Source organism: Corylus avellana, chromosome ca11, assembly GCF_901000735.1.
Source record: "Corylus avellana chromosome ca11, CavTom2PMs-1.0".
Classification (NCBI taxonomy): Eukaryota; Viridiplantae; Streptophyta; class Magnoliopsida; order Fagales; family Betulaceae; genus Corylus; species Corylus avellana.
In genome coordinates, this window is record NC_081551.1 from 19,030,132 (window position 1) to 19,053,258 (window position 23,127).

Below are 23,127 nucleotides of genomic sequence, written 5' to 3' on the forward strand. Positions count from 1 at the left end.
GAACATGTAAGATACACTAATGCATATGCCATGCACCTGTGCGCGTGCTAACATACACACGAGAAGATGCAAGAGAGAGAGAGAGAGAGAGAGAGACTATTGTTGGTCGAACCTGGTCATCTGCATGATGCGCAATAAGCAAAACACCAATCTGATGTCGGTCACAAACTTTCTAAAAAGTTTGATACCTGAAATTCAACCAAATTTGCAAATCAAGCAACTTCTCTTCATCAAATTAGAGCATAGTTTGAATCTTTTCTATTCAAGTTTAAAGATAAAAAAACGCAGAGAAGTATTAGATGCCTAACTAATCTGCAAACAGGACAAATAAATAAATAAATACCTCATGTCACGAGCTGCTTCTTGCAAGTGACCCTGTTTTGGCCTACCATCTAGCCAATCACAATGGGCAATCTCACATCTGATTCCTACAGAAAGTTCATATAAGCCCCAGCCCATCTATTGCCATTGAATATCTAAACTCAATACACGCTATTAAACCAAAAAGAGGGGGAAGGGGTAGCCAAAAGGATGTCAGTGCAAAGTGTACCCATTTGAGAAACTCGATTGCTCACAATATTTGCCTCATCTTTGCTTTCGGCACGTAGCCCATGATCGACAATTATTGCCAAAATCCCATCAATGAAACCACTACTCTCTCCAGCAGCATTAAGGCCATTGGTTTTCCAACTGGCAGTTAAAACACAAAGTGCCATACTGTCAGGGCCTCCAGAGACTCCCAAAGCTAAACACCAACGAAAGAAATTTCAGTCACTCGACAAAATTCTCAGTCTGCCAGTCAAATGGGTTTTTTCTTCCTATGCTAATGAGGGAAACCGAATTAAGATTGAAAATTTTGTTTTGTTTTCTCTAATTCTCCAAAAACTTATTCAGCAATTTACAAAGAAAAAGATACAAAACCTTTTTTTCTTTTTTCTTTTTTCTTTTTTGATACGACAACTTGATGTAAACAACTAAACAAGCCAAACTCAGGCCAAAGGTTGAACAAAAAGAAACTTTAATACATATCACTAATTAGGCCAAATTAGAACCCAAGAATCAAAATTAAAACCATAACTAAACCAAGGGACGTAGTTGAATAAGGCGCAGCTCAGCCAAGTGGGTTTCGTTTGTTTCCTATCCTCCTAAATAGCGACTATTATGAAAAAACTTCGATTTTATTTTCCCATGTACCCCTACATTTTCACAAGAACCAAACAGGCATGAAAAGAGAAAGTGACTGACCGATTCGGTGGTGGGGTTTGAGGCCTGCCATGGCCATTCGCCTGGAGAAAGCTTCCTTGTACTTGGACATGTCGACGGGGTCTTCGTCATTACGAGAGCACTTGCACAGGAACCGAGTCCAAGTAACAGAGCGAGGTCGAGGGAAATGGCGATGGGACACAAACGGGCGTTTGCATAGTGGTGGTGTTGTTCTGGGGACGGACGTGGATATGAAGATTGACGTGGTGGTTCTGGTTAGGCCTCGCGGCATAGTCTGCTGTGCGCACTGTGCCCTGTGCACGCTCGAGGTAGTGTAGCTCAACCTGGGGATGGTGTCTACGAAATGCCGCCGTTTTGGTTATCTCCTTTTCTTTATTATATTATCGGCAAAAGAGAGAAGAAAAAACAAAAGAAAGAAAAAAGTATTGACAATTCATTTTGTGGACGATATATGCATCAAATGTTCCATAGAGTTAATAAAATTATAAATATTTAAGAATTTTTTTTTTCCTCATGCACATCTTTTGTCTATTTTCATATAAAATATGTGAAAATTTATTATTGAATCTATGAGACATTGAGACCCATATGTAAATTTCACAAATTTAATCATAATTTTTTTTAAAAAAAAGATAAAAAATATACAAGAAAAAAAAAAAGTGTCATCCAATGATATATTAAGGAACTCCAGTCCTCAAAGGGTAGCTCAATCGACGGTAGACCATGCTTCATAAAGCGAAAGTTACTAGTTTGAATCTGCTCTCTCATTTTTTTTGTGTGGACATGTCAATATATATATATTAAGGAACTCCATGACTTGTAAGCTTGAGTAGTTTAGAATTTCACAATTTTGAGATTTTTCATCTGTTAATATGATATGTGGAAAAATGATATGATACATTAAAATCAATTAACTTTCGAGACTAGTGTAGAATTTCATTTTGTTATTTGTGACATAATTCAAACAAAAAATGACTTTCATTTTGTGAAAGCAAAAAATCAGTTTTCTATCTACCACTAATGTTTTTCTTTGATTCGAAAAATATTTTTAATTACCCAAAAACAATTAATTGATTTATGTTTTTAAGCATATCAAGTAAAGAAAAATCAAGATAAAAAAAGTAAGCGTGAAGGACCTTATCATTTGCGAAGGTGAAATGATTGCAACATTATTATTATTATTTTAACATATTCGCATAAGGAGAAGTTCTCAATTGATTGAGTCACTCCTTAGAGACTATCATTGCAACACTTTAGTCAATAAATTGAATATTTCTTAAAAAAAGTCTCAAAAACTAGCTCGAGCATATGAATTTCTTACCAGGAAGAGTCATTACTATTCGCCCCTCACTCACTAGCAAAGCATTCACTCACCTCATAAATCCAAAAAAAAATTATGTCAATTTCTCCCAACTTCAATTATTTCAACAAGTTATCCAATATAAAAGAGCACCATAGTAGCACAACTTATCAAACAAGTAATTTGGTAATAAGGGTGATATATAGTAAACAGGTGAAAACTGCAAAATTAATCAAAAATATACTAAAGTAATTTTAAAAGTCAGTTCTCAAGGGATAACTTAATCGACTGTGAATCACGCTTTATAAAACGAATGTCATTAATTTGAACCCTTCTACGTCTTTCCTTATGTAGACAATGAAAAAAAAAAAAAAAAAAAAAAAAGTCACATCCCACAATCCAAAACATTACACAATTTGAGGAAAGGTTTTGCAGCACGAAATGAGATAAGATGACTTAAAAAAAAGGGAAATGCTTTTTTGCATTCTCCCCACCATCTTCCCACCATCTCTTCTCTCTTTACTTTTTTATTTTATTTTTTTATTTTTTTGAAAAAATCAAAATCCAAGTGAAGAGATGGTGGGGAGAATGCATTGTAGCATTCCTCTAAAAAAAATGATGTGGGATAATGAAATCTGACATGGCAGTACCATGTCAGCAGTAGTGTGCGTGTAGCACTTCTCTTTCCCAAAACAAAATGCCCAACCACTCTTTGTGATTACTGATTAGAACATAAAAAAAAAAAAAAAAGGGATATTTCGAACATTTCTTATGAAAAAATCGTTTCGTCCCGCACCAAGGCCTCCCACCGAGAGACACAGAGAAACGCAAGAAAGAAACGAAACGAAACACACCTGAACAAAGAGGCGTCAGATTCAACGCAACAATCTCTCCGATGCGGGAACTTTCCCGCCAAATCAGCGAACTCTCAACCAGCTCCATTTCACCTTCTCTGCCATGATCACCCGCCAAACCTCCTCCTCCTCCTTTACCTTCACGTTCCTATCACTCTCTTTCCTCGTCCTCTTCATTTCCCTCTTTCTCCTCCGTTTCAGACCCACTCCTCTCGCATCTCAAACCCTAACCCTAAATCCCTCACTACCCAATTCGACTCTGCCTCGACCCCAAGCCCCTCGCAACTACTACATCGTCCGGTTCCTCCAGTACAGGCTTGCGGAGGAGCACCGGGCTTATCTGGAATCGGGGGTTCGATCCGACGGCTGGGAATGGATCGAGCGGAAGAACCCGGCAGCCAAGTACCCGACCGATTTTGGGTTGGTGTCGATCCAGGAGTTGGCGATAGAGAGGGTGGTAGGGGAGATTGGGAAGCTGGGTCTGGTGAAGGATGTGAATTTGGATTTAAGCTACAGGAGGGATTTGCTTGGGGAGGAGAACAGGGCTAGGGCTAGGGTTGGGGCTTTTGTGGACGGGAAGAAGCGTCCGGGGAAGATTTTCACGGCGATGTCATTTAGCGAGGGCGAGGGCGAGTATCACTCCGCAATTAGTAATGCTTCGGTTAAATTGGGACGCCAGCTCTTGATGCAGGTAATTTTGTCTTTGATCGTTGTAATTTGGGTTTTGTTTGGTTGGTGGGAAATTTGGGAAAGGGGAAAATGAAATTTCAACTTGGTTACTTGCAAGATATGAAGAGCCCGCATGTATTAGTTAGTGAAAAATATGAAATTTGATGCTGGCCAAATTATTGGTAATTGATATGGAGCATTTGCCAACTTCGTGTTTGTCATTGGTTCTTTCTTATGATATTTGATTTCTATGGTGCTGGAAGCTTTTAATGCGAGTGTTTCTGTTCCTTTTTGCATAATCCATGTCGTATTTCCAATACATAACTCTGAACGCTGTGGAAATTTTTTTATTGAGGCCAGATATTTACAAGAATCTACATTCTTTGCTGCTTATGGATGTAAACTAGAACATGGATAACTTCTTTTTGATGTGCCCAGAATATGGCCTTTCAAGTTCTGGATGTATTTTTATGCTCCAACATCCATTTGATGGTTGCAGAGATCTCAAGTTACTTCCTTGTTTGGAGCGGAAGTTCTTTGGTCAAAAGGGTATACTGGTGCAAAAGTCAAGATGGCCATATTTGACACTGGCATTCGAGCTAATCACCCACATTTTCGTAATATCAAGGTATTACCGATAGGGAGAATCCTTTGGAGTGTTCTTTGTTTATATGTTTAGCGTCTCTATTTCCATTGTAAGCAAACTTTAGATGTACTTTTAGTGGAAGAGTTTTACTAGTTTTGAGGTTGTGTTCAGGAGCGTACAAACTGGACAAATGAGGATACGCTAAATGACAATCTTGGACATGGGACATTTGTTGCTGGTGTTATTGCTGGTGGAGATGCAGAGTGTCTTGGTTTTGCTCCAGATACCGAGATTTATGCTTTTCGCGTATTTACTGATGCACAGGTAATGCACATTGTTACTGGTATTACTGCTTGTGTGTTCTTATATTTAGTTTTCTTATGTACACCATTCTGACTTGAAGTTGCATTTATATCTCACTTTTTATCCTCTATATTCGGTTTCAAGTTCATCCTCTATATTCGGTTTCAAGTTCTGCAATCATTATGTGTAATTCTGAGTTGCAGTTCATCCATAGGATTTTTAAGTACTCCTAAGTTTGAGAAAGCCAAGCATGACTTGTAAAATGACTGAATCTATCTTTCAATGGTTCACTAAAATTTGTTTTCAGGAGTTTTTGAGAAGTTTGTATTTAGTACATAATATGTTTATTGGGCTATTTTTTTAATTTTGATTTTGTCAAGAAAACTCGTTGAGATTGTGAGAAGATTTTATTCAGCCTATTGCAGGTATCATACACGTCATGGTTCCTTGATGCATTCAACTATGCCATTGCAACCAATATGGATGTACTGAATTTGAGTATAGGTGGACCTGATTACTTGGATCTCCCGTTTGTGGAGAAGGTAAGATGGTGTTGGCTTGTTATGTCTAACTGACTTGATAAGATTGGATTTAATAGGTTTTTATTTTTTTATTTTTATTTTTTTAAAAAGGAGATAATGTATTAGTTTCTCTGCCCCCATTCTCCAAGTGCGCCAGATGGGTTCCAGAGCAAGAATTCAAAAAGGGCATGTTGTTCTTTTGTCCAACATCTACCACCAGATGCCAAAACTGATCACCCAAATGATAATTGACCCTCTGAGCTGATGAGCTCTCCGAAGAAAATACCCACATCCAACGACCATTCACCCCAAACTTTTCCTTTCACTGTTACCCCCTGAACCAATGTCAGAAACAATGCATGATGAACTCCCCTGTATCAGCAGCCTGCTCTCCTACCTATTTGCTGCATAGTTTATTTACTCTGTTTGGGGGTAATATGGAGTCCTTAATTTATTTACTTACCATTGAAAAACTGGAATTCATTTGAGCATAATCATCTATAATAAACTTGTTATTTTCAACATGGCCTGTTATGTGTTAACGTAATACCTATGTGGTTACTTCCATCACAATGCTAATAGTAGTACTACCTGATATTCACAAATTATGTTTTGGTTGCTAGATTAATTTTGTCACAATCGCCTTTTTCCCCCTTTTACATAGGTTAATGTTGCTTTGTTCTCTAGGTTTGGGAAATAACAGCAAATAACATTATTATGGTTTCGGCAATTGGAAATGATGGACCACTTTATGGCACTTTAAACAATCCAGCAGACCAAAGTGATGTCATTGGTGTTGGTGGCATTGACTACAGTGACCACATAGCCTCATTTTCTTCACGTGGCATGAGTACTTGGGAGATTCCTCATGGGTACACTATAATCATTCATTTCATAGAACTGAAATTTGAATCTTCAGTTTACTTCATCCCTGTACATGCTTTGTTATGGCACTCAAAGTTTTTAACTATGTAAGTTTTGTATGTACAGTTATGGTCGTGTGAAGCCAGATGTTGTTGCATATGGACGAGAAAGTATGGGTTCCAAAATCAGTACTGGTTGTAAAAGTTTATCAGGCACTAGTGTGGCAAGTCCTGTGGTTGCTGGTGTTGTATGCTTGCTTGTTAGCATCATCCCTGAAAGCAGTCGGAAAGATATTTTAAATCCGGCAAGCATGAAACAAGCATTGGTTGAGGGAGCTGCGAAGCTTTCAGGTCCCAATATGTATGAGCAGGGTGCTGGCAGAGTTGATCTGTAAGCTTTCCTATTTAGCTGCACCCTTGGTTTTATGCAAAGATTTAGTTTCTTGAGTTATTGTTGTTGGTGTTTTCAATGTTATCATCATTATCTTTTAGACTTTCCATTTTAAGTTCTAATTTTTAACATTTGTCAGGTTAGAATCATTCGAAATCCTTAAGAACTACCAACCGCGGGCAAGCATCTTTCCTGGTGTTCTGGATTATACAGATTGCCCTTATTCCTGGCCTTTTTGTCGCCAACCACTTTATGCAGGTGCCATGCCTGTTATCTTTAATGCCACTATTCTGAATGGGATGGGTGTAATTGGCTATGTTGAAAGCCCACCAACATGGCATCCTTCCGATGATGAAGGGAATCTTTTAAGCATTCACTTTACTTATTCGGAGGTCATTTGGCCTTGGACTGGTTATTTAGCGCTGCACATGCAAATTAAGGACGAAGGCTTCCAGTTTTCTGGAGAGATTGAAGGCAATGTCACTCTTCAGGTGTACAGTCCTCCAGCTCAAGGAGAGAAGGGTCATCGGATTAGCACATGTGTGCTTCAGTTGAAGTTAAAAGTGATTCCAACTCCAGCAAGATCAAAACGTATTTTGTGGGACCAGTTCCACAGTATTAAGTATCCTCCTGGTTATATTCCAAGAGACTCTCTGGATGTTCGTAATGACATTCTTGACTGGCATGGAGATCACCTGCATACAAATTTTCATATTATGTTCAACATGTTACGAGATGCTGGATACTATGTTGAAACTCTTGGTTCTCCTCTTACATGCTTTGATGCTCGCCAGTACGGAACACTTCTGCTGGTAGATCTTGAAGATGAGTACTTTGAGGAGGAGATTGAAAAACTGAGGGATGATGTTATTAGCAGCGGATTGGGGCTGGCTGTATTTGCTGAGTGGTATAATGTTGACACAATGGTTAAAATGAGATTTTTTGATGATAACACACGCAGCTGGTGGACTCCAGTTACTGGAGGCGCAAATATTCCAGCGCTGAATGATCTTTTGGCCCCATTTGGGATTGCTTTTGGAGATAAGATTCTAAATGGTGATTTTTCTATTGACGGTGAGCAGAGTCGATATGCATCTGGAACAGATATCGTGAGGTTTCCTGAAGGTGGTTTTGTGCATAGCTTCCCTTTCCTGGATAGCTCAGAGAGTGGTGCCACTCAAAATTTATTGTTGACTTCTGGCATGACTAAGGTGAGCAGCAAGCAGCGTCTATTTTTTTGCCTAATTGATTCTAAAGAATGGAAATATGTCAGTTGGTGAATCAATGTTTTAAAATTTTATATTCTTCTAGTCATGACAAGATGTTTAACTTGCCAAAGTGGCAACTTAAACATCAAGTGTCAAGTTAAACTATTTTACTTTATGTTTAACTTGCCACTTAACTATTTTATTAACTCGGTTATTAAGTCTCAAATGCAATGTTTAAGAAAGCAGTTGGATAATAATAATGATGAATAGAGTAACCAATATGGAGCACAATACTAATGCCATTGAAAGGAAGAAATGTTTTAGGATCTTTTTTTCTTATTTCTTTCTTCTTTCAAGTTTAAACTTCTTTTGCTGAAAAATGTGGGAGTTTACAAAATAGGTTGCAGTCTACAAATAATACGCTTATTAATGGAACAACATAAACAGAACACTCTTTTGAAAATGCTCCTAGGTGGGCAATGTGTGTGTTTGCTATCACCCGCACTCTTGTCTGCCACTTGATCTTGGTATTTTAAAAACATTAAAATGTAACAGAGAGAGTATTTATTCTTCTTGTTCATGTATTGACTTAATAAATCTTAGATAAATCTATGCATATGGATAAATCTATGTCTATCACCCACACTCGTGTCTGCCACTTAAAATAAATCTATGCATATTGGAGGGAGTACAATATGGAATGAGATCTTAAATAAATCTGAAATTAAGTTCAACTAAACGAGCCAATTTTTTGATTTCATCATTTTAAGGGTGATAAAGTTCTCTTTTTCACAGGCACCAGTTTCCATGTTTCGAAATTATATATGGTCTATGCAAATACTAATATATGGTGTCTATCAAATGGCAGGCGGACTCTCCCATTCTTGGTCTTTTGGATGTGGGCAAAGGTCGCATTGCAGTATATGGAGACTCCAATTGTTTGGACAGCAGCCATATGGTTACCAACTGTTATTGGCTTTTGAGGAAAATTTTAGAGTACACTAGTGGGAGCATTAGAGATCCGATGCTTTTCTCCAATTCAGTTAAACAATACACATCCTTGTATGTAGAAGACAACCAATTACCTTCTCGCAGAACTGATGTAAATTTCTCTACATATTCTGCTGTAATAGGAAAGGAATTGATCTGTAGGAGTGACTCCAAATATGAAATATGGGGGACTAAGGGATACAATTTACAGGTTAGGGGAAGAAAATTGCCTGGTTATCACGCCATTGATTTGGGGAGAGGTTTAAATTCTACAGTAGACACTTCCAATTTGAGAAGTCCCAAGTTGCCTGGGAAAAATAAGGGTGATTCGGGAAACAGATACTTGGGCGGCCTGTTCTACAGGGATGAGGTAAGAAACAAAAACTTTGGTCATGTTTACTAACGGATTTGTCCATATTCCATTATCAAATGCTCTTTTTCTCTTTCTTATTAGCGCAGTTTATTTTAGTATTATAACATGAATTAACCCATTTTTCCTCCCTGCTTGCAGCTTGACATGCCGGTGCTAGGTGCTAGTCATTGGCTTGTTCCTGCAGTAATTGCAGTAACTGGTTAGTGATCATCGGCATTTGATATCCAAATTCTTTTGTTTGTAGATTTGTGTCATTCTTAACTGCTTTCCTATTGTTTGACAGGTATTCTGTTATTTTTGGGCTTTTGGCGAATTCGACAGAAGCGACGTCGAAGAAGGAAAGGATCTGGCTCTGGTCGGTTTGCGAATCTGTAGTCTGGAATTGGAGTTCCTGTAGGTTAATCCTGTATCATTGTTACACTGCTTTAGAATTTCTTGTGACATTGTTATCCGAGAGTTTTGTTGGCGGCTTCATCACAGGAAAATAGTTTTGTAATCTTCTTAGGTTTGTAGCATAATTCTTTTCTTGGATGCTTTACAGTGGCACACATTTTCAGTGTAGTGAGATAGACTTCCTAGAACAGATACAAACAGAGAGGCAAAAAGAGATAGAAATTTTGCTTTAAGGTTTGACAGAAGACTTTAATTTACTTACTCAAACAAGTTCACTAGTGTCCAGGGCTCTAATCCCTTCCCCAAAAAAGTTGTTTCAATTGAAGACTCAAATTAAGAATTTTGATGGGAAATCAAGGATTGAACTCAAAAGGGTTCTTGGTGATCCAAGTTTTTCTCTTTCCACTTATTCTTTCCCCTAATTAATATTCTTGTATATATTAATAAATACATATGAGCCTAACACGTGGAACAAACAAGTGAGCCGAGTATTTATTATTTAATAATTGAGGTCAGTTTTCCGTTTACGAACATTCCATTTTATAATCGAGCCGAGCTCAATTATGTTCACAAGTAGTTTTATTCATTTACTGTCCTAGTCACTAAAGCTAAGTGGGATAAATTGTAATTTTTGGTATTTCTCTAAAACTTCTTGTAACTCATATATATCTTTTAACCCAACTTATTTTTAATTTATTTTTATTTTATATAAACATGCACACATATATAATAACTATATATTTTTATGTGCAAATATATTTATCTAAGTAGGCCTAACAAAAATAAATTGAGCCCGTTTGGTAAAATCTTAAGATTGTTAAAATTTTTGAGTTTTAAAAATGGTAAAAGGGTGATAATTGATTTGTCGGGTACGCTTGAGAAATTTTTTGAAATTGATTTATTAAAATTTTGAAAGAGTGTTTTGTAAAAATTTAAAATAGAAAAATATGTTTATAAACTAAAAAAAAAATTAAAAAATTAAAAAAGTGTTGCATTTGTGACAATGACTCCACCGTAATCAGTGGCGGAGCCACATAAGCCTTTGCGAGTGCCACGGCACTCCCAAAGATTTTAAACAAAATTTTTTCCAAAATTTTATTTAAAAAAATAAAAAATAAAAAAATTCCAAGGATGCTGTTATGTATGGCAAACTTTAATAATGCCAAAACTTATTACATATGTATAGTAAGCAAAAAAAATTCCCTATCTAATACATATGTATGTTAAACTTTAATATCCATATGATTGTTTATTTTGTTGTTTAATGTTTATAAACTTTTATGGACAAAGTTTTCCTCCAAACTGGGTTGGAGGAATTTCCTTCAACCTAGTTTATAAAAGTAACATGTGTCCCTTTTTTTAATAACATCTGAGATACATATGAGTTTTTAATAAAATTTATTTCAGCTTTGTCCCTACTATTAAAAAAACATAGGGTAAAGTCCACATACCTCCTTCAAACTACCACTCAATTGACAATGTCCCCCCCAAACTTTTAATTGTGACAATCTCCCCTCCAAACTACCAAAACATTGTCAATGTCCCCCCCCCAAAAAAAAAAAACTAGCAATAAGACAAAAATGCCCTATAGATTTCTCAATAAGACATAAATACCCCTATAAATTTTTTTTAAAAAAAATTGATTTAAAAAAAAACGAAAAATTTTAATTTAAAGATAATATTTTAAAAAAAAAATTTAAACAAAAATTTTTAATTTTTTTTTAAACGGAGATTTTTATTAAAAAAGAAAACTTTTTTTTTTATTTAGTTTTAAAAAACAAAAAATTTCATTTTATTAAACAAAAATTTTATTTTTTTAAACGTAAATTTTTATTTAAATAAAATTATAAAACAAAAATTTAAAAAAAAAAACGAAAATTTTCAGTTTTTATATAAAAAAAAAAAATCGAATTTCTTTTAATTTTTTTCTTATAGAATTGATTCAAAAAAAAAAAAAAAAAAATCCATCTTTTGGATTTTTTTTTTTTTTTAGGTTTTTTTTCTAGAAGGATTTTTTTTTAATTTTTTTTATTTTATTAAGGGTAATTTAGTCATTGAGGGGAACATTGACAATTTTTGGTAGTTTGGGGGAGGAGACATTGTCACAATTGAAAGTTTAGGGGGGGACATTGTCAATTGAGTGGTAGTTTGAGGGGGTTATGTGGATTTTTCCCAAAAACATATGCATCTTACATATTTAATGGACACATGTCACTTTTATAGACTATGTTGAAGGAAATTTCTCTAATCTAGTTTGAAGGAAAACTTTGTCCAACTTTTATTGTCTCTTACGAGGTCGTGATTTAACCTGAAAATTTTAGGTTCATGAATAAATTAAACTTTAAGTTTATGAATTGATTGATTTAACTTGCTAAGAGCTTCAATTTAGATTCGGTACTTGATGATTATGTACTTCTAAGATACTGTAAAGTACAGTTCTAGACTTTTTTTTTTTTAATTTTTTTATATGTATAGCGCCGACATGTTATATATCTAATATATCAATTTGAACACATATTTATGAACTTTTATAGATATTTTTTTTGTGATACATATATTATGTGAATTATCAAATTTTTAGGGTGAAGAAAATTTTAGGACGCAAAAAAAATTTTAACGGCACCCCCAATATGAATTGTTTGGCTCCGCCACGGATTGTAATGGTGATCCGGCGGCTCTGGCCGCCACCTCGTGGCTGGCAGAGTGGCAGGTATTCTTCTTCCGTCGATTCATAATGCTTCATCTCAAGTGTAGAGGTCATTACTATAATTCCGAGTGGCCTTTCGGAAAATTGCGTTGCTCTGAGCCTCTGACCTGGTGTTTAGAGACTGGTAGTTGTGAAATTACCTATCTGACTTTTTGGTTGTTCGATGAATTTTTAATTTCAGGAAAATAAAAAAAGAATCTTCACGTTGCATATTATAAAAATCATTTTTCTTAGTTCCCACATACACAGACTTCCGAGACTCTAATTTTCACAGAAAAATTCATAGCCTTTTGATCTCAAAAGTATGGCTTCTAGGAGGCGTATGCTTCTCAAGGTCATAATCCTCGGTGACAGCGGGTGAGAGTTTATCTTTTATCCCTTTTTTTTTTTTTTTTTTTTTTTTTTTTTTTTTTTTTTTTTTTTTTTTCTTTCACAGGTCACAAACAGAATGATATACATAAGATTTTATATTCTATCTTTTCCATGATGCCCTTCATTTTTCTAATCAACCAAACATGTGCTAATCGTTTACACTATGTTTTGCTCCGTTGAATGGAGCTTTTGATGCCTTTTTTTTCAGTTGTATGAGAGAGATTTTGCTAATGCTCATTTGATGAAATGTCTACTTCCCTATGAACTTTGGCAGGGTTGGGAAGACTTCTCTGATGAATCAGTATCCTCAATAACAATATATGTTTTGCTTGCACAAGCACATATCACAAGCATACGTAATTGCACTTTTGTAATGTGATTAGCCTTATATATACTCCTCATTTAGATATGTGAATCGCAAGTTCAGTACTCAATACAAAGCAACCATTGGAGCAGATTTCTTGACAAAAGAAGTGCAGTATGAGGATAGGCAATTTACATTGCAGGTTTATGATCTCAATTCTCAAACCTCATATATCAATTGCTTCTTTTACACCATGATAGTTTATGTTAGCTAATTGCCTTGTTGAAATGCTTAATTTTAAGGCTGATCATGCAAAAACAGAGTTTTGTGGGCAGTTATGAAAGGATCTGAGCTTTTTATGTGCACCACACACACACAAAACTATGTCATAGGAGGGCACCCAATTAATCACCTTTTTTCACCAGCACTAGTGGATTTTATTAACAGTCTTGGATATTCAATAGGTTAAGGGTTATTATCCAAGAGATAACATGGTGAAAATATGAATTATTTGCTTTTCTTTTACTGTAAAAAATGTCTTATTTTTGCCCTTACTTGCACTAGTATCCACCATTCAAATTCAGGTGAGAAAATCATGGTTTGGCTCCACTAATACAAACCAAATTGTTGAAGATTTCTACTTTTGCTATTTGTGTGTTTATTTGAATGGTTATCATGTATAAGTAATCTCACTAATGCATGCAAAAAGTGCATTTGGATCAATGTTGATTGCACAATGTCTGTCATAAATGTTTGTGTTCGTTTGTGTGGGGGTGGGTGGGTATGGCTAGCTATATATATATATAATATAAATCTTTTGTGAGCCCTTTATTTCTAGAATGATTTTGTGCAAATCAACTGCGGGAATAAATGAAAATGTGTTCCTTGGCTTTGCTAACAAACAGAATGACTCTTCCATGATTTTGTAGCATTTGATAAATGTTTGGAACCATTTGGGAACTTCATTTAGAGGTCCTGGCTTCATGCTGCTTATTTTTACTACTGTCGTTTAACAAGCCTAGAATGGTGTTGATGTACCTTCTAGAGATATTTCATGGTAAAAGCAAAGAAATTTTTACCATATAATAGAAATTTTCAGATATGGGATACGGCTGGGCAGGAAAGGTTTCAAAGCCTTGGTGTGGCTTTTTACCGTGGAGCAGACTGTTGTGTTCTAGTCTATGATGTGAATGTCATGAAATCATTTGATGATCTCAACAACTGGAGGGAGGAGTTTCTAATTCAGGTAATCATTGAACCATCAACATTTAAAAATTGTCACCGTCAATTGTATGAGTGACGGAGTACTTTCCTAATCGGCTTTAATATTCAGGCCAGGCCTTCTGATCCAGAAAATTTTCCGTTTGTTGTATTGGGGAACAAGATAGATATTGATGGTGGCAATAGTCGGGTGGTAAGATGAGTCCCTTTCTTCTTATCCAGTTTTTTTCTTTATTTTGAGATATCCAAAGTTAATTAGTTAGGAACTAATTTTATGTGCTGTCTATACTATCAGAGGGGAAGGAATATTTTGAAATATATAAGCTCTTTATGTAAGGTTGCTTTGTGCATTTTCTCATATGTAAAAGTAGAATCTTTTAATTTAAGGTATTTGTATAATGAGTTGATTATGCGTATGTAAGTTTCACATAATGATTTAGTCAAGCTCTTTTGTTTATAAAAGTGATGGCCTCAGTCTCATTCTTACTTTCAGGTATCTGAGAAGAAGGCAAAGGCATGGTGTGCCTCTAAAGGAAATATTCCTTACTTTGAAACTTCTGCAAAAGAAGGTTTCAATGTAGAAGCTGCTTTCCAGTGTATAGCCAAAAATGCTCTCAAAAATGAACCTGAAGAAGAAATGTAAGTACCCCTGAAAATGCATTCAACTCTTTGTCAGTGTTAAAATCTTTGCATCTTCTATTACATGACAATTGGGACTACCAATTTTTGTAATTGATGGCTATTTGTGGTCGAATATGAAAGTTGAACCACCATACATATTTGTATTCAATGGATCTACTTTGTAAGCACTCAGGATCTTCTTCCTTGAAACACCTCCAGTAACTGAATTGCTAAAAGAATTTTACCTGTTTTTTTTGTAATCGTCAGTATCAACTTTCCTGATTGATGCCTACACAAATTCAAACACCTCCCCAGTAACTTGGGTGTTTGAATTTGTAAAACCCTTGCTTGATTTCAGTCCTTAAGTTTACTGTAATGTGTCTACATTTGATAATGGGACATGCAATGTCATGGAATATGCTGATAGTCAATTTTCTATGTTGTTGTTGATGAAGTTACCTCCCTGACACCATTGACGTGGTGGGTCGACAGCAACTAAGATCTTCGGGTTGTGAATGCTAGAAGAGATATTGATTAAGTTGTTCAAGTCGAGCAAATGGAAGTGATTCTCTTATCCGGTCGTCGTACACTAATAATTCTGGAAGTTTCTTCAAGGTTACATGTATATGAGTGCTTAAAGAAAATAAACTTAACCGTGCTTCTTTATATTGCTTTTCCTTCTCTTATGTTTGAATCTTGTACTCTGTTCCACCTCTAGAATCATGTTTTTAATTGAAATTTGATTGGTTTATTCTTGGATTATTGGGTTGTGCAGTGCTTTAAACCAAATTTTGACATCATTAATCAATTGAAAAGTATCCTAATCTTCTCTTATTAAAATTTGGTATCATTCTTCTTGTGGAATATTCTGTGCATTGGAACAGATGCCACATGATTGAGAGTACTTGAAAATGATAAGGGTCCATGGAGAGTATTCAAACTTAGTTTCTGTTTTAACTCATGTTTTTAATCAAATGAATAATAAAAAGGATTCCAGAGGATTAAGTTCTGTTATGAGCTCCCTATGCTTAGGCATATAGATGGATAAGTCAAGAGAGAGCTAAGATCCCAATATCCAACATCTCCTTACCTGAAACCCACATTGCACAAATGCCAGCAAACAGTAAGATGTTTATACTCACAGGCACTCTTGTAAGCCAAAACAAGCAAGAAAAAGTTGTTGCCGAGTTTTATTTACTTTAGACTTCCAGAGCATTCATATCCAACTCAACAAATTTACTTTATGGTCTATTCTATCTGAAAAATTATCTTCGTTGGGTTGAACTACTCAACAAAGGCTGAGGAGTGAGGACAGAGGGAAGGGAAGGGAGAGAAAGCAATGATGAGGATGTGAAAGAAGTGATTTTGGAACTGCTTCTTTCTTCTGCTTTTGCTTCTTCCGGAAATGGGTACTGCTCCTAATGAGTCCTTGTTGTTTAATCACTTGGTTGATGATTATCGTTATTATTCTGAGTCCTATATGAGGGTTTCACCAATTGAGCCCCAAGGGGTTGACTCAGTTGGTGAAGAGCTTGGGTATTACTACTAGTTTTATATTTGACTGTTTGCCTCACAACAAAAACCCATTTCTCCGGATAAGCACTGGCTATGTATAAAGAATGAGAAAAATCTAAAAATTCGATTTCAGACAACCAAAACATTGGCAATTGGCATGTTATTGTTACCGAGGCATCGGACAAAAAAAAATTCTTGACTACTTTTTTTACTTCAGAAAAGATTTTTCTTTTTCTTTTTTTTTTTTTTTAGAGAAATAAGAGACAACTTTTGATTTAAAGTTTTTCTATGACATAAAAAACAAGAATATGAGAAAAATATAATCAAATCTCATTCGTAACATGTCATGTTTTTAATAGGTATAATTTCTCAAACCGTTCAAAATTGCATGAATTCACATAATTTTAAAATCTTTCTTTTTTTTTTTTAAGGGAAAAATTCACACTCCTCACATTATCACTCAATTAACAATGTTCCCTCCAATCATTTAATTGTGACAATATCCCCCTTTAGGCCAGCAAAAAGACAAAAATGACCATAAATTTTGTCAATAAGACATAATATTCTTATAAATACGAGAAAGAAAAAAAAAAAAAAAAAACAAAACAAAAAGAAACTTCAAAAAAATTAATTTTTTTTTGTTAGAAAAAGGAATTTTATTTTTAAATTTCAACTACGTTTTTTCTTTCTTTTTTTTTTTTTTAAAAAAAAATTAGTTCTACTTTATTTTTTTTCAATTTTAATTTTATTGAAGGTATTTTCGTCATTAGAAAGGACATTGACAATTTTTTGTAGTTTGAAAGAGACATTGTCGCAATTGAAAGTTTGAAGAGAGAAAAAAACATTAAAAAAACTTGAACATTGTGCTACATGGAATAGCTACTTTTTGTTATTCACTGTAGGAAAATGTTACGTGCTTACATAACGGGATGAGTACTAAGTAGAAAGATTGATATGGTAGGATTTTCAAGAAATCTTAAACCTCTTATGAGCAATTAGAGGTGCTCTCAACTCCTACAAACATAAGGTTTGAATAATTTACTTGTTTGATTTCTTTATTCATAATGTTGTATTTAAAGACAATAGAAAATAGAGTTCCACATGAGATAGTACTTCCATTTGAATCAAAACATAAAATAGATAAATCTAATCCTTTCCAAATAACAAGATAAAAGATATAGACATATCATAAGAGTCCTACACACAACAATATTAAAATAACTATAAAACATTAATGAACTAAAAAACCTAATAGATAATACTTCCTAACAAACCCACTACCTAACAATGACTACATGTAACATAACACAACATATGTAGTTTAGCTACTCTGGAGCTAATCTGCTGGATGCAAAAAAAAAAGCTCATAATAGCTATAGCTGGAGATGATCTTGCATATATATATATATATATATGCAAGTAAACTAATCTTGCATTCAATCAGTTTTCTTTTTCTTTTTTACTTAATAAAAATAATTTAAATCCAAATTACATTTACTCAAAATGATATTTATCTAATTCTAGAATATGGGGTTTAGCATTTTTGATTTATGTTTGATATACCAATAGCCCACTAGGTTGGGCTGAAGAGCCCCACACGCTACAAGAATTTAGTCTTCATCGACAATAAAAAGTTATCGCTAAAAGCCTAAAGGACCAAAAATTGTCGACTTTTAACAACGATATTAACATATCATTATCTGTTGTACAAGAATAAATAAAGTTAGCTTTCAGTGATCAAAGAGAACTGAATTGAATTGGTAATTACTCTCCTCTCTCGATGGCTAGAAAATTGAAATACAGAAAATTTCTTACAAACGTAATTAACTCATATGAGCATCAAAGCCAGCCCAAATGACAAACTTCTAACTTCTCACATTTAGAAGGCTAATTTATTGTTAAAATATTGATTAAATTGGCTCATTCCTATTAGTTTAAGCTTTTAAAATAAGCGGTGATTTAACATTCAAAAAGTCAAAAAAAATGGCCAAAACAATTTCTCTTTAAAAGAAAAGAAAGAAAAAAAAAAAGAGCGGCAGTGTAAAATGGATGGAGAAAGAAAATTTCAGATATAAAAATTTTGAGCGCCTGTGTTTGTGTTTCGACATGGCAAGTAGAACCCTCTTTAAAACAAAAACAAAAATAAAAACTGCAAGGTTAAAAACCTAGAAATACTAAAAGCTGTGAAGCACGAACATCCACAACAACAGCTCTCCAGATCCAACATGAAATAGGAGGTATTTGACTCGTCCTTTTAAGAAAATTCATCAATTGCTTCAAATATTTACCGATTGCTTCAAATTTGTACCATTTTTGTGATTAGCCGATTCTCCCATAATGTCATTGCAACGACTTGCCATTATAGAAAGCTACTGGCAAACAAGAACCTTATAAAAGACTCCACACTCCGATCAAATATAATTTATCCTTTTTCCTATTTTCTTTTTCCTATTTTGGTGATGAGAGTGATGTATAGGCTAAAAAGAAGTTTGGTATTAGAAAGACTCTTTGCTCTTTGGGAAGTACAATTATAATTCATCTATAGGCTGAAGGGCATGATATCGACAGCTAATTCTTTTTCCTTTTTTCATGTATTAAAAAAGTTATTAAAATTATAACAAAAAACTAAAAACCAATGGGTCCTTATCTTATTATTATTTTTTTAATTTTCTTTGTCGTTTTTCAAATTTAGTTTTTAATTTTTTTTTAAGTTTTAGTTTTAGTTTTTTTTTTTTTTGGATTTTTTTTAAGCAACTTTTTGTCTTTTTGCTGGCATGGGAGCATTGACATTGTTTAGGTAGTTTATGGGGGACATTAACATAATTGATAATTTGGAAAAAAAAAAACATTTGATAATGTGGTGAGCCTAGTAGTAGTTTAAGATGGTATGTATACATATCCTATGAATATAATTAGATATTGCATAAGAATATAAGAATATGATGGTATAACATGTAAAAAAAAAAAAAAAAGTGCCGCAGCCTCAGGTAAGCCCCCTCCCCCATGGTGAGGGGAGGAGGGATGGCCGTTTGCTGCCTCCCTACTCCAACTCGCCTGCCCTTGCACCGGGTGCCAGTAGTTTACTTGATGTCCCTAACTCGGGTTGCCTCCTCCTTACCCCTTTTCCGCCGCCCCTTCCTCTTTGTTCCGCTTTTGTCTCTGGTGGGGCTCTATGGTTGTTTTCTGTTCCTTTCCCTTTTGTTTTTTTGCTGTGTTTTTGGTATGTTGTTCTTGTAGCTTTGCCTGTGTGCCACTCAGTGTGGGTGCTGATTTTGGGGTTTCTTTCAAACTCCCCCTTGTTTTTGTTTTGTGTTCGCCGCCGATCTCCTCCATCCACTCTGCCGCCCACCGTCCGCTGTTGGGTTTTTCCTCACGCCCCTCCAACGAAGAGCCTCAACGCCCCTTGCTGCGATGGTTTTTCGGCCAACTGGCGATCGGCTTCGCCTCCCTCCGTCCACTGTTTTGGGCCATTTTTCGCGTCCCCGGTGCGTTGAGCTTCCAGTGTTCCCTTCCGGTGTCGGTCTTCGGCGAGTGTACAATTGGCATCCACGCTGTGTGTGCCTGTTCCTGGTTTTGTTTTACTTTTCTTGTATTGTCTTTGTTCCTGTTTTTCCCTGTATGCATTTCATTCATGTTATTTGCTTGTAATAAGGCTCTGCCTTTTTGGTTCGCCCACGTTTTATTTCGATTTTTTTGCTTCTGTTTGTAATAAGGCTTTGACCTCTCGATCTGCCTGCTTGGATGTGAACTGAACTTTGGTCCAGACTTTTGGGTCGTGGATGTGATTTTTAATCTAGGCTTTTGAGTTGTGGACGTGAACTTTATCCTGGCTTTTGGGTCGAGAAGGAATTTGAGCTACCTATGCATTTGATTGCGTCTGTCTTATGCAGATCTGTTATCTCAACTGAAAACTAGTCATAGGTTAGTAGAGGTTTTAGGTGATGATTGTATCTTTGTAGCTTCGGCTATAATTTGTATTTTCAGGGCTTTGTGCGCCTCCGATGTAAGAGCTTTATACTTGTGATTTATTATCAATGAAATTGAAATGTTTTTCTTTCAAAAAAAAAAAAAAATGTAAAAAAAAAAAACAATACTAGCATTGTAGCACAGTATGAGAATTAATTATTTGGATTCGAAGGGGACTTCTCAATGGTATTTTCAAATAGTTTTGAACAATTTAAATTGTAGAAATGCTTCAGGTGCTTTTTTTGGAACGTAACACTGAAATCTATCATTAAATACTATTATGCATTTTTATTTTTTATTTTATTCAAAAGTAATTTTCACGGTCAGTTCAATAGTAACAATTTGAAGGGTCTATTTAAGATTGTAGTTTTAATAAGTGCGATTTTAAAAATTATGTTTTTAAAATCGTTACTTTTTAAAATCGTAAAAACGTTTGGTAAAACACGTTGATTTTTTTTTTTTTTATCAAATATTTGTTATATGAAATCGTTATTTTAGTTTAAATTCTCGCATTTTTAAATAAGTGCTTATAGAAATCACAGATTTTATTTCTATTTTAAATTAAGTGATTTTTAAATCACAATACCAAATACTATATATTTTATAATACCTTTTAAAAACACAGACTATTTTTTAGTCTGCTAACCCAACTATTCTTGCTGTCACAGCCCACGAAACCAATGGTCCCATTTAGTGGCCACAAATAATAAATCTCCCGTGGCCAGTGTTTACTCAAAGCAATACGCAGGCAGGTCTAGAATTTGGCAGAAAATGAAAACCATCGTCAGGTTAAGCTACAATCGAAGGTTCCACCGCTGCTTTACCATTAAGATTAGTGTTCTGTAATTGAAACAATATTTCTCTTTCTTTTTGACAATGACCGCTTGGCTTACAAGAAATCAGATAGATTTATTGCATTTCCAAAGGTATACCTAAAAAAGAGATATTAATTACATTTAACTATTTTTGGTTTTTTTTTTTCTCCAACAAAATAACTTCGTATTAACTATTATATCTTAACTGCTACAGTGAATAACTTCATATTGCTATTCACTGTAGCACACTAGATTGTTGAATATAATATTATTTACACATTATTTTCTCTCTCTTCTCTGTCTCCCTCAACGTTTCTCTCTCTTCTCTCTTCTCTCAACGTTTCTCTCTCTTATCTGTTCATGAATTTATGATACAAATTTAAGTCTTTTGAATCACTAAAAACTCAAAAAATAAAATAAAATAAAATAAAATTGAATAGCATGCATATAATTGACAAACTAAAAATGGAAAAATAAAAATAACACACAGGTATGCTGCATAAATCAATTCTATTGCAATTTACAAGATGATGCAAAAGCAGTTGTGGATTAAAAAAAAAAAATGAAAGATTAAAAAATAATATTTAATAAAATAAAGAATCTATTAGAGTTGGTATTAAAAAATGAGTAGTTAAAATAGAAAATTGTACTTTTTGACTAGGTAAAATACCTCTTACTGCTGGATATGCTCGTATTAATTTTATTTAATCAAATAGATTTATTTATTAATTTTATTTTATTAGTATTAACACATATTCAGAAGATTAGCCAGTTCTTTGAGACTATTGTTGCAGGAATAGGATTCTCTCCTGTCCATTTTAGATTGAAAATGATCCTATTCCACTGTTGCAACAGTATGTCATTAGAGAAGGTTATCGTCAAAAAAAAAAAAAAAAAAAAGGGCTTGAGAAGAGAGGCCATACTTCCACGGGTGGGCAAAAATCCGCCAAACCCGCAGACCCGACCCGCACTACGTGGATTTTATGTGTATTTTTGCGGGTTTGGGTAGATTTTTTTTAATCCATGCGGGGCGGGGCGGGTTTCAGGAATAGGAAATTGTTTCGGGCGGGTACCCGCCCCGCCCCGCCCCGATCTTACCCGCATAAGTATAAAATGAAAAAACCCTAGGTCCCTTAAACCTCATCATTTGTTTTTTTTTTTCTGCCGCCGCCGTCTCTCCCTCAGTCCCTCTCTTGCTCGCTCTCTCTCGTCTCTCTTGCTCGCTCTCTCTCGTCTGTTCTCTCTCTCTCGTTAGTCTCTCCGTCTCTCGTCTGCTTCTCTCTCTCGTCTGCGCTGCCGCTCCACCTCCTCAGACCACGGGCTGCTGCGCCGCTCCCACCTCCACAGACCACGATCCAGGTTTTTTTCTCTCTCTCTAGACCTCTTTTATGAATGGGATCCAAGAGGTCTCTCAAATATGATTATGGGTTTTGTTTGTTCAAACAAATAAATTTTCTTTTCCATTGTTTATAGTTTCTGATGTTGGGTTGTTTTTGTGTAGGAGAAAAAGAAATCTGCAGAGGAGACGAAAATGGAGAAGAAACCAGACGAAAATGGAAGAAAAGAACCCAACCCACACAACCCGCAGACGATCTTCCCCGCCCCGCAATCCCTGAACCCGCGCGAATAATGTTCAATTTGTTCGGGTGACGTTTTGGAATTTCCAAAACCCGCAGTGTGCGGGGCGGTTGAGGAGAAGGCCGATACCCGCCCCGACCCGTGCCCACCCCTAGACTTCCACTCCACCAGGTATAATCTTTAATTTTATTATTTAGATCAAGCTCTGGTTTAAGACTTAAAAATTAAAATACAAGCACAATCAAACCTAGATCTAGCACTGAGAATAGTTTCAGACACAGAAATTAAAATAAAAATTGAAATTGAAACAAGAGGCTTGAAAAACAGAGAAGGGAGAGTGAGGAAGCCATAAA

At 35.1% G+C, this 23,127-nt stretch overlaps 2 protein-coding genes and 1 pseudogene across 5 annotated transcripts; 2 read left to right on the forward strand and 1 right to left on the reverse strand.

The window, feature by feature from the left end:
• Positions 1 to 1,546, reverse strand: part of LOC132166026 (uncharacterized) — a 5,664-nt pseudogene extending 4,118 nt beyond the window's left edge.
• Positions 1,547 to 3,286: 1,740 nt separating this feature from the next.
• Positions 3,287 to 9,956, forward strand: LOC132165803 (subtilisin-like protease SBT6.1). Of its 2 annotated transcripts, XM_059576488.1 has the most exons (10): positions 3,287 to 4,069; positions 4,547 to 4,675; positions 4,805 to 4,957; positions 5,362 to 5,478; positions 6,145 to 6,329; positions 6,448 to 6,711; positions 6,851 to 7,922; positions 8,788 to 9,279; positions 9,421 to 9,481; positions 9,566 to 9,956. In XM_059576488.1, exons 1-10 carry the CDS (start codon positions 3,482 to 3,484, stop codon positions 9,655 to 9,657), a joined length of 3,153 nt encoding a protein of 1,050 aa, XP_059432471.1. In that variant the 5' UTR covers positions 3,287 to 3,481; the 3' UTR covers positions 9,658 to 9,956. The 2 variants fall into 2 exon arrangements, with proteins under 2 accessions (XP_059432471.1, XP_059432472.1); XM_059576489.1 differs by lacking the exon at positions 5,362 to 5,478.
• Positions 9,957 to 12,487: 2,531 nt separating this feature from the next.
• On the forward strand, positions 12,488 to 15,662 carry LOC132166285 (ras-related protein Rab7-like). 3 transcript variants are annotated; one of them, XM_059577078.1, is made up of 7 exons: positions 12,504 to 12,739; positions 13,029 to 13,055; positions 13,161 to 13,260; positions 14,158 to 14,304; positions 14,392 to 14,472; positions 14,773 to 14,918; positions 15,356 to 15,662. In XM_059577078.1, exons 1-7 carry the CDS (start codon positions 12,687 to 12,689, stop codon positions 15,420 to 15,422), a joined length of 621 nt encoding a protein of 206 aa, XP_059433061.1. In that variant the 5' UTR covers positions 12,504 to 12,686; the 3' UTR covers positions 15,423 to 15,662. The 3 variants fall into 3 exon arrangements, with proteins under 3 accessions (XP_059433064.1, XP_059433061.1, XP_059433063.1); XM_059577080.1 differs by having other exon boundaries at positions 12,643 to 12,739; positions 12,963 to 13,055; XM_059577081.1 differs by lacking the exon at positions 14,392 to 14,472 and having other exon boundaries at positions 12,488 to 12,739.
• The last annotated feature ends 7,465 nt before the right edge of the window (positions 15,663 to 23,127 follow it).

Excerpts from the sequence above, each read along its gene's own strand:
- LOC132165803 (XM_059576488.1), top strand. The coding sequence starts at position 3,482 with ATGATCACCCGCCAAACCTCCTCCTCCTCCTTTACCTTCACGTTCCTA. Across the intron at positions 4,958-5,361 it reads GCGTATTTACTGATGCACAG|GTATCATACACGTCATGGTT; the intron begins GTAATGCACATT and ends AGCCTATTGCAG. Across the intron at positions 6,712-6,850 it reads GGTGCTGGCAGAGTTGATCT|GTTAGAATCATTCGAAATCC; the intron begins GTAAGCTTTCCT and ends AACATTTGTCAG.
- LOC132166285 (XM_059577078.1), top strand. The coding sequence starts at position 12,687 with ATGGCTTCTAGGAGGCGTATGCTTCTCAAGGTCATAATCCTCGGTGAC. Across the intron at positions 12,740-13,028 it reads ATAATCCTCGGTGACAGCGG|GGTTGGGAAGACTTCTCTGA; the intron begins GTGAGAGTTTAT and ends GAACTTTGGCAG. Across the intron at positions 14,305-14,391 it reads GGGAGGAGTTTCTAATTCAG|GCCAGGCCTTCTGATCCAGA; the intron begins GTAATCATTGAA and ends TTTAATATTCAG.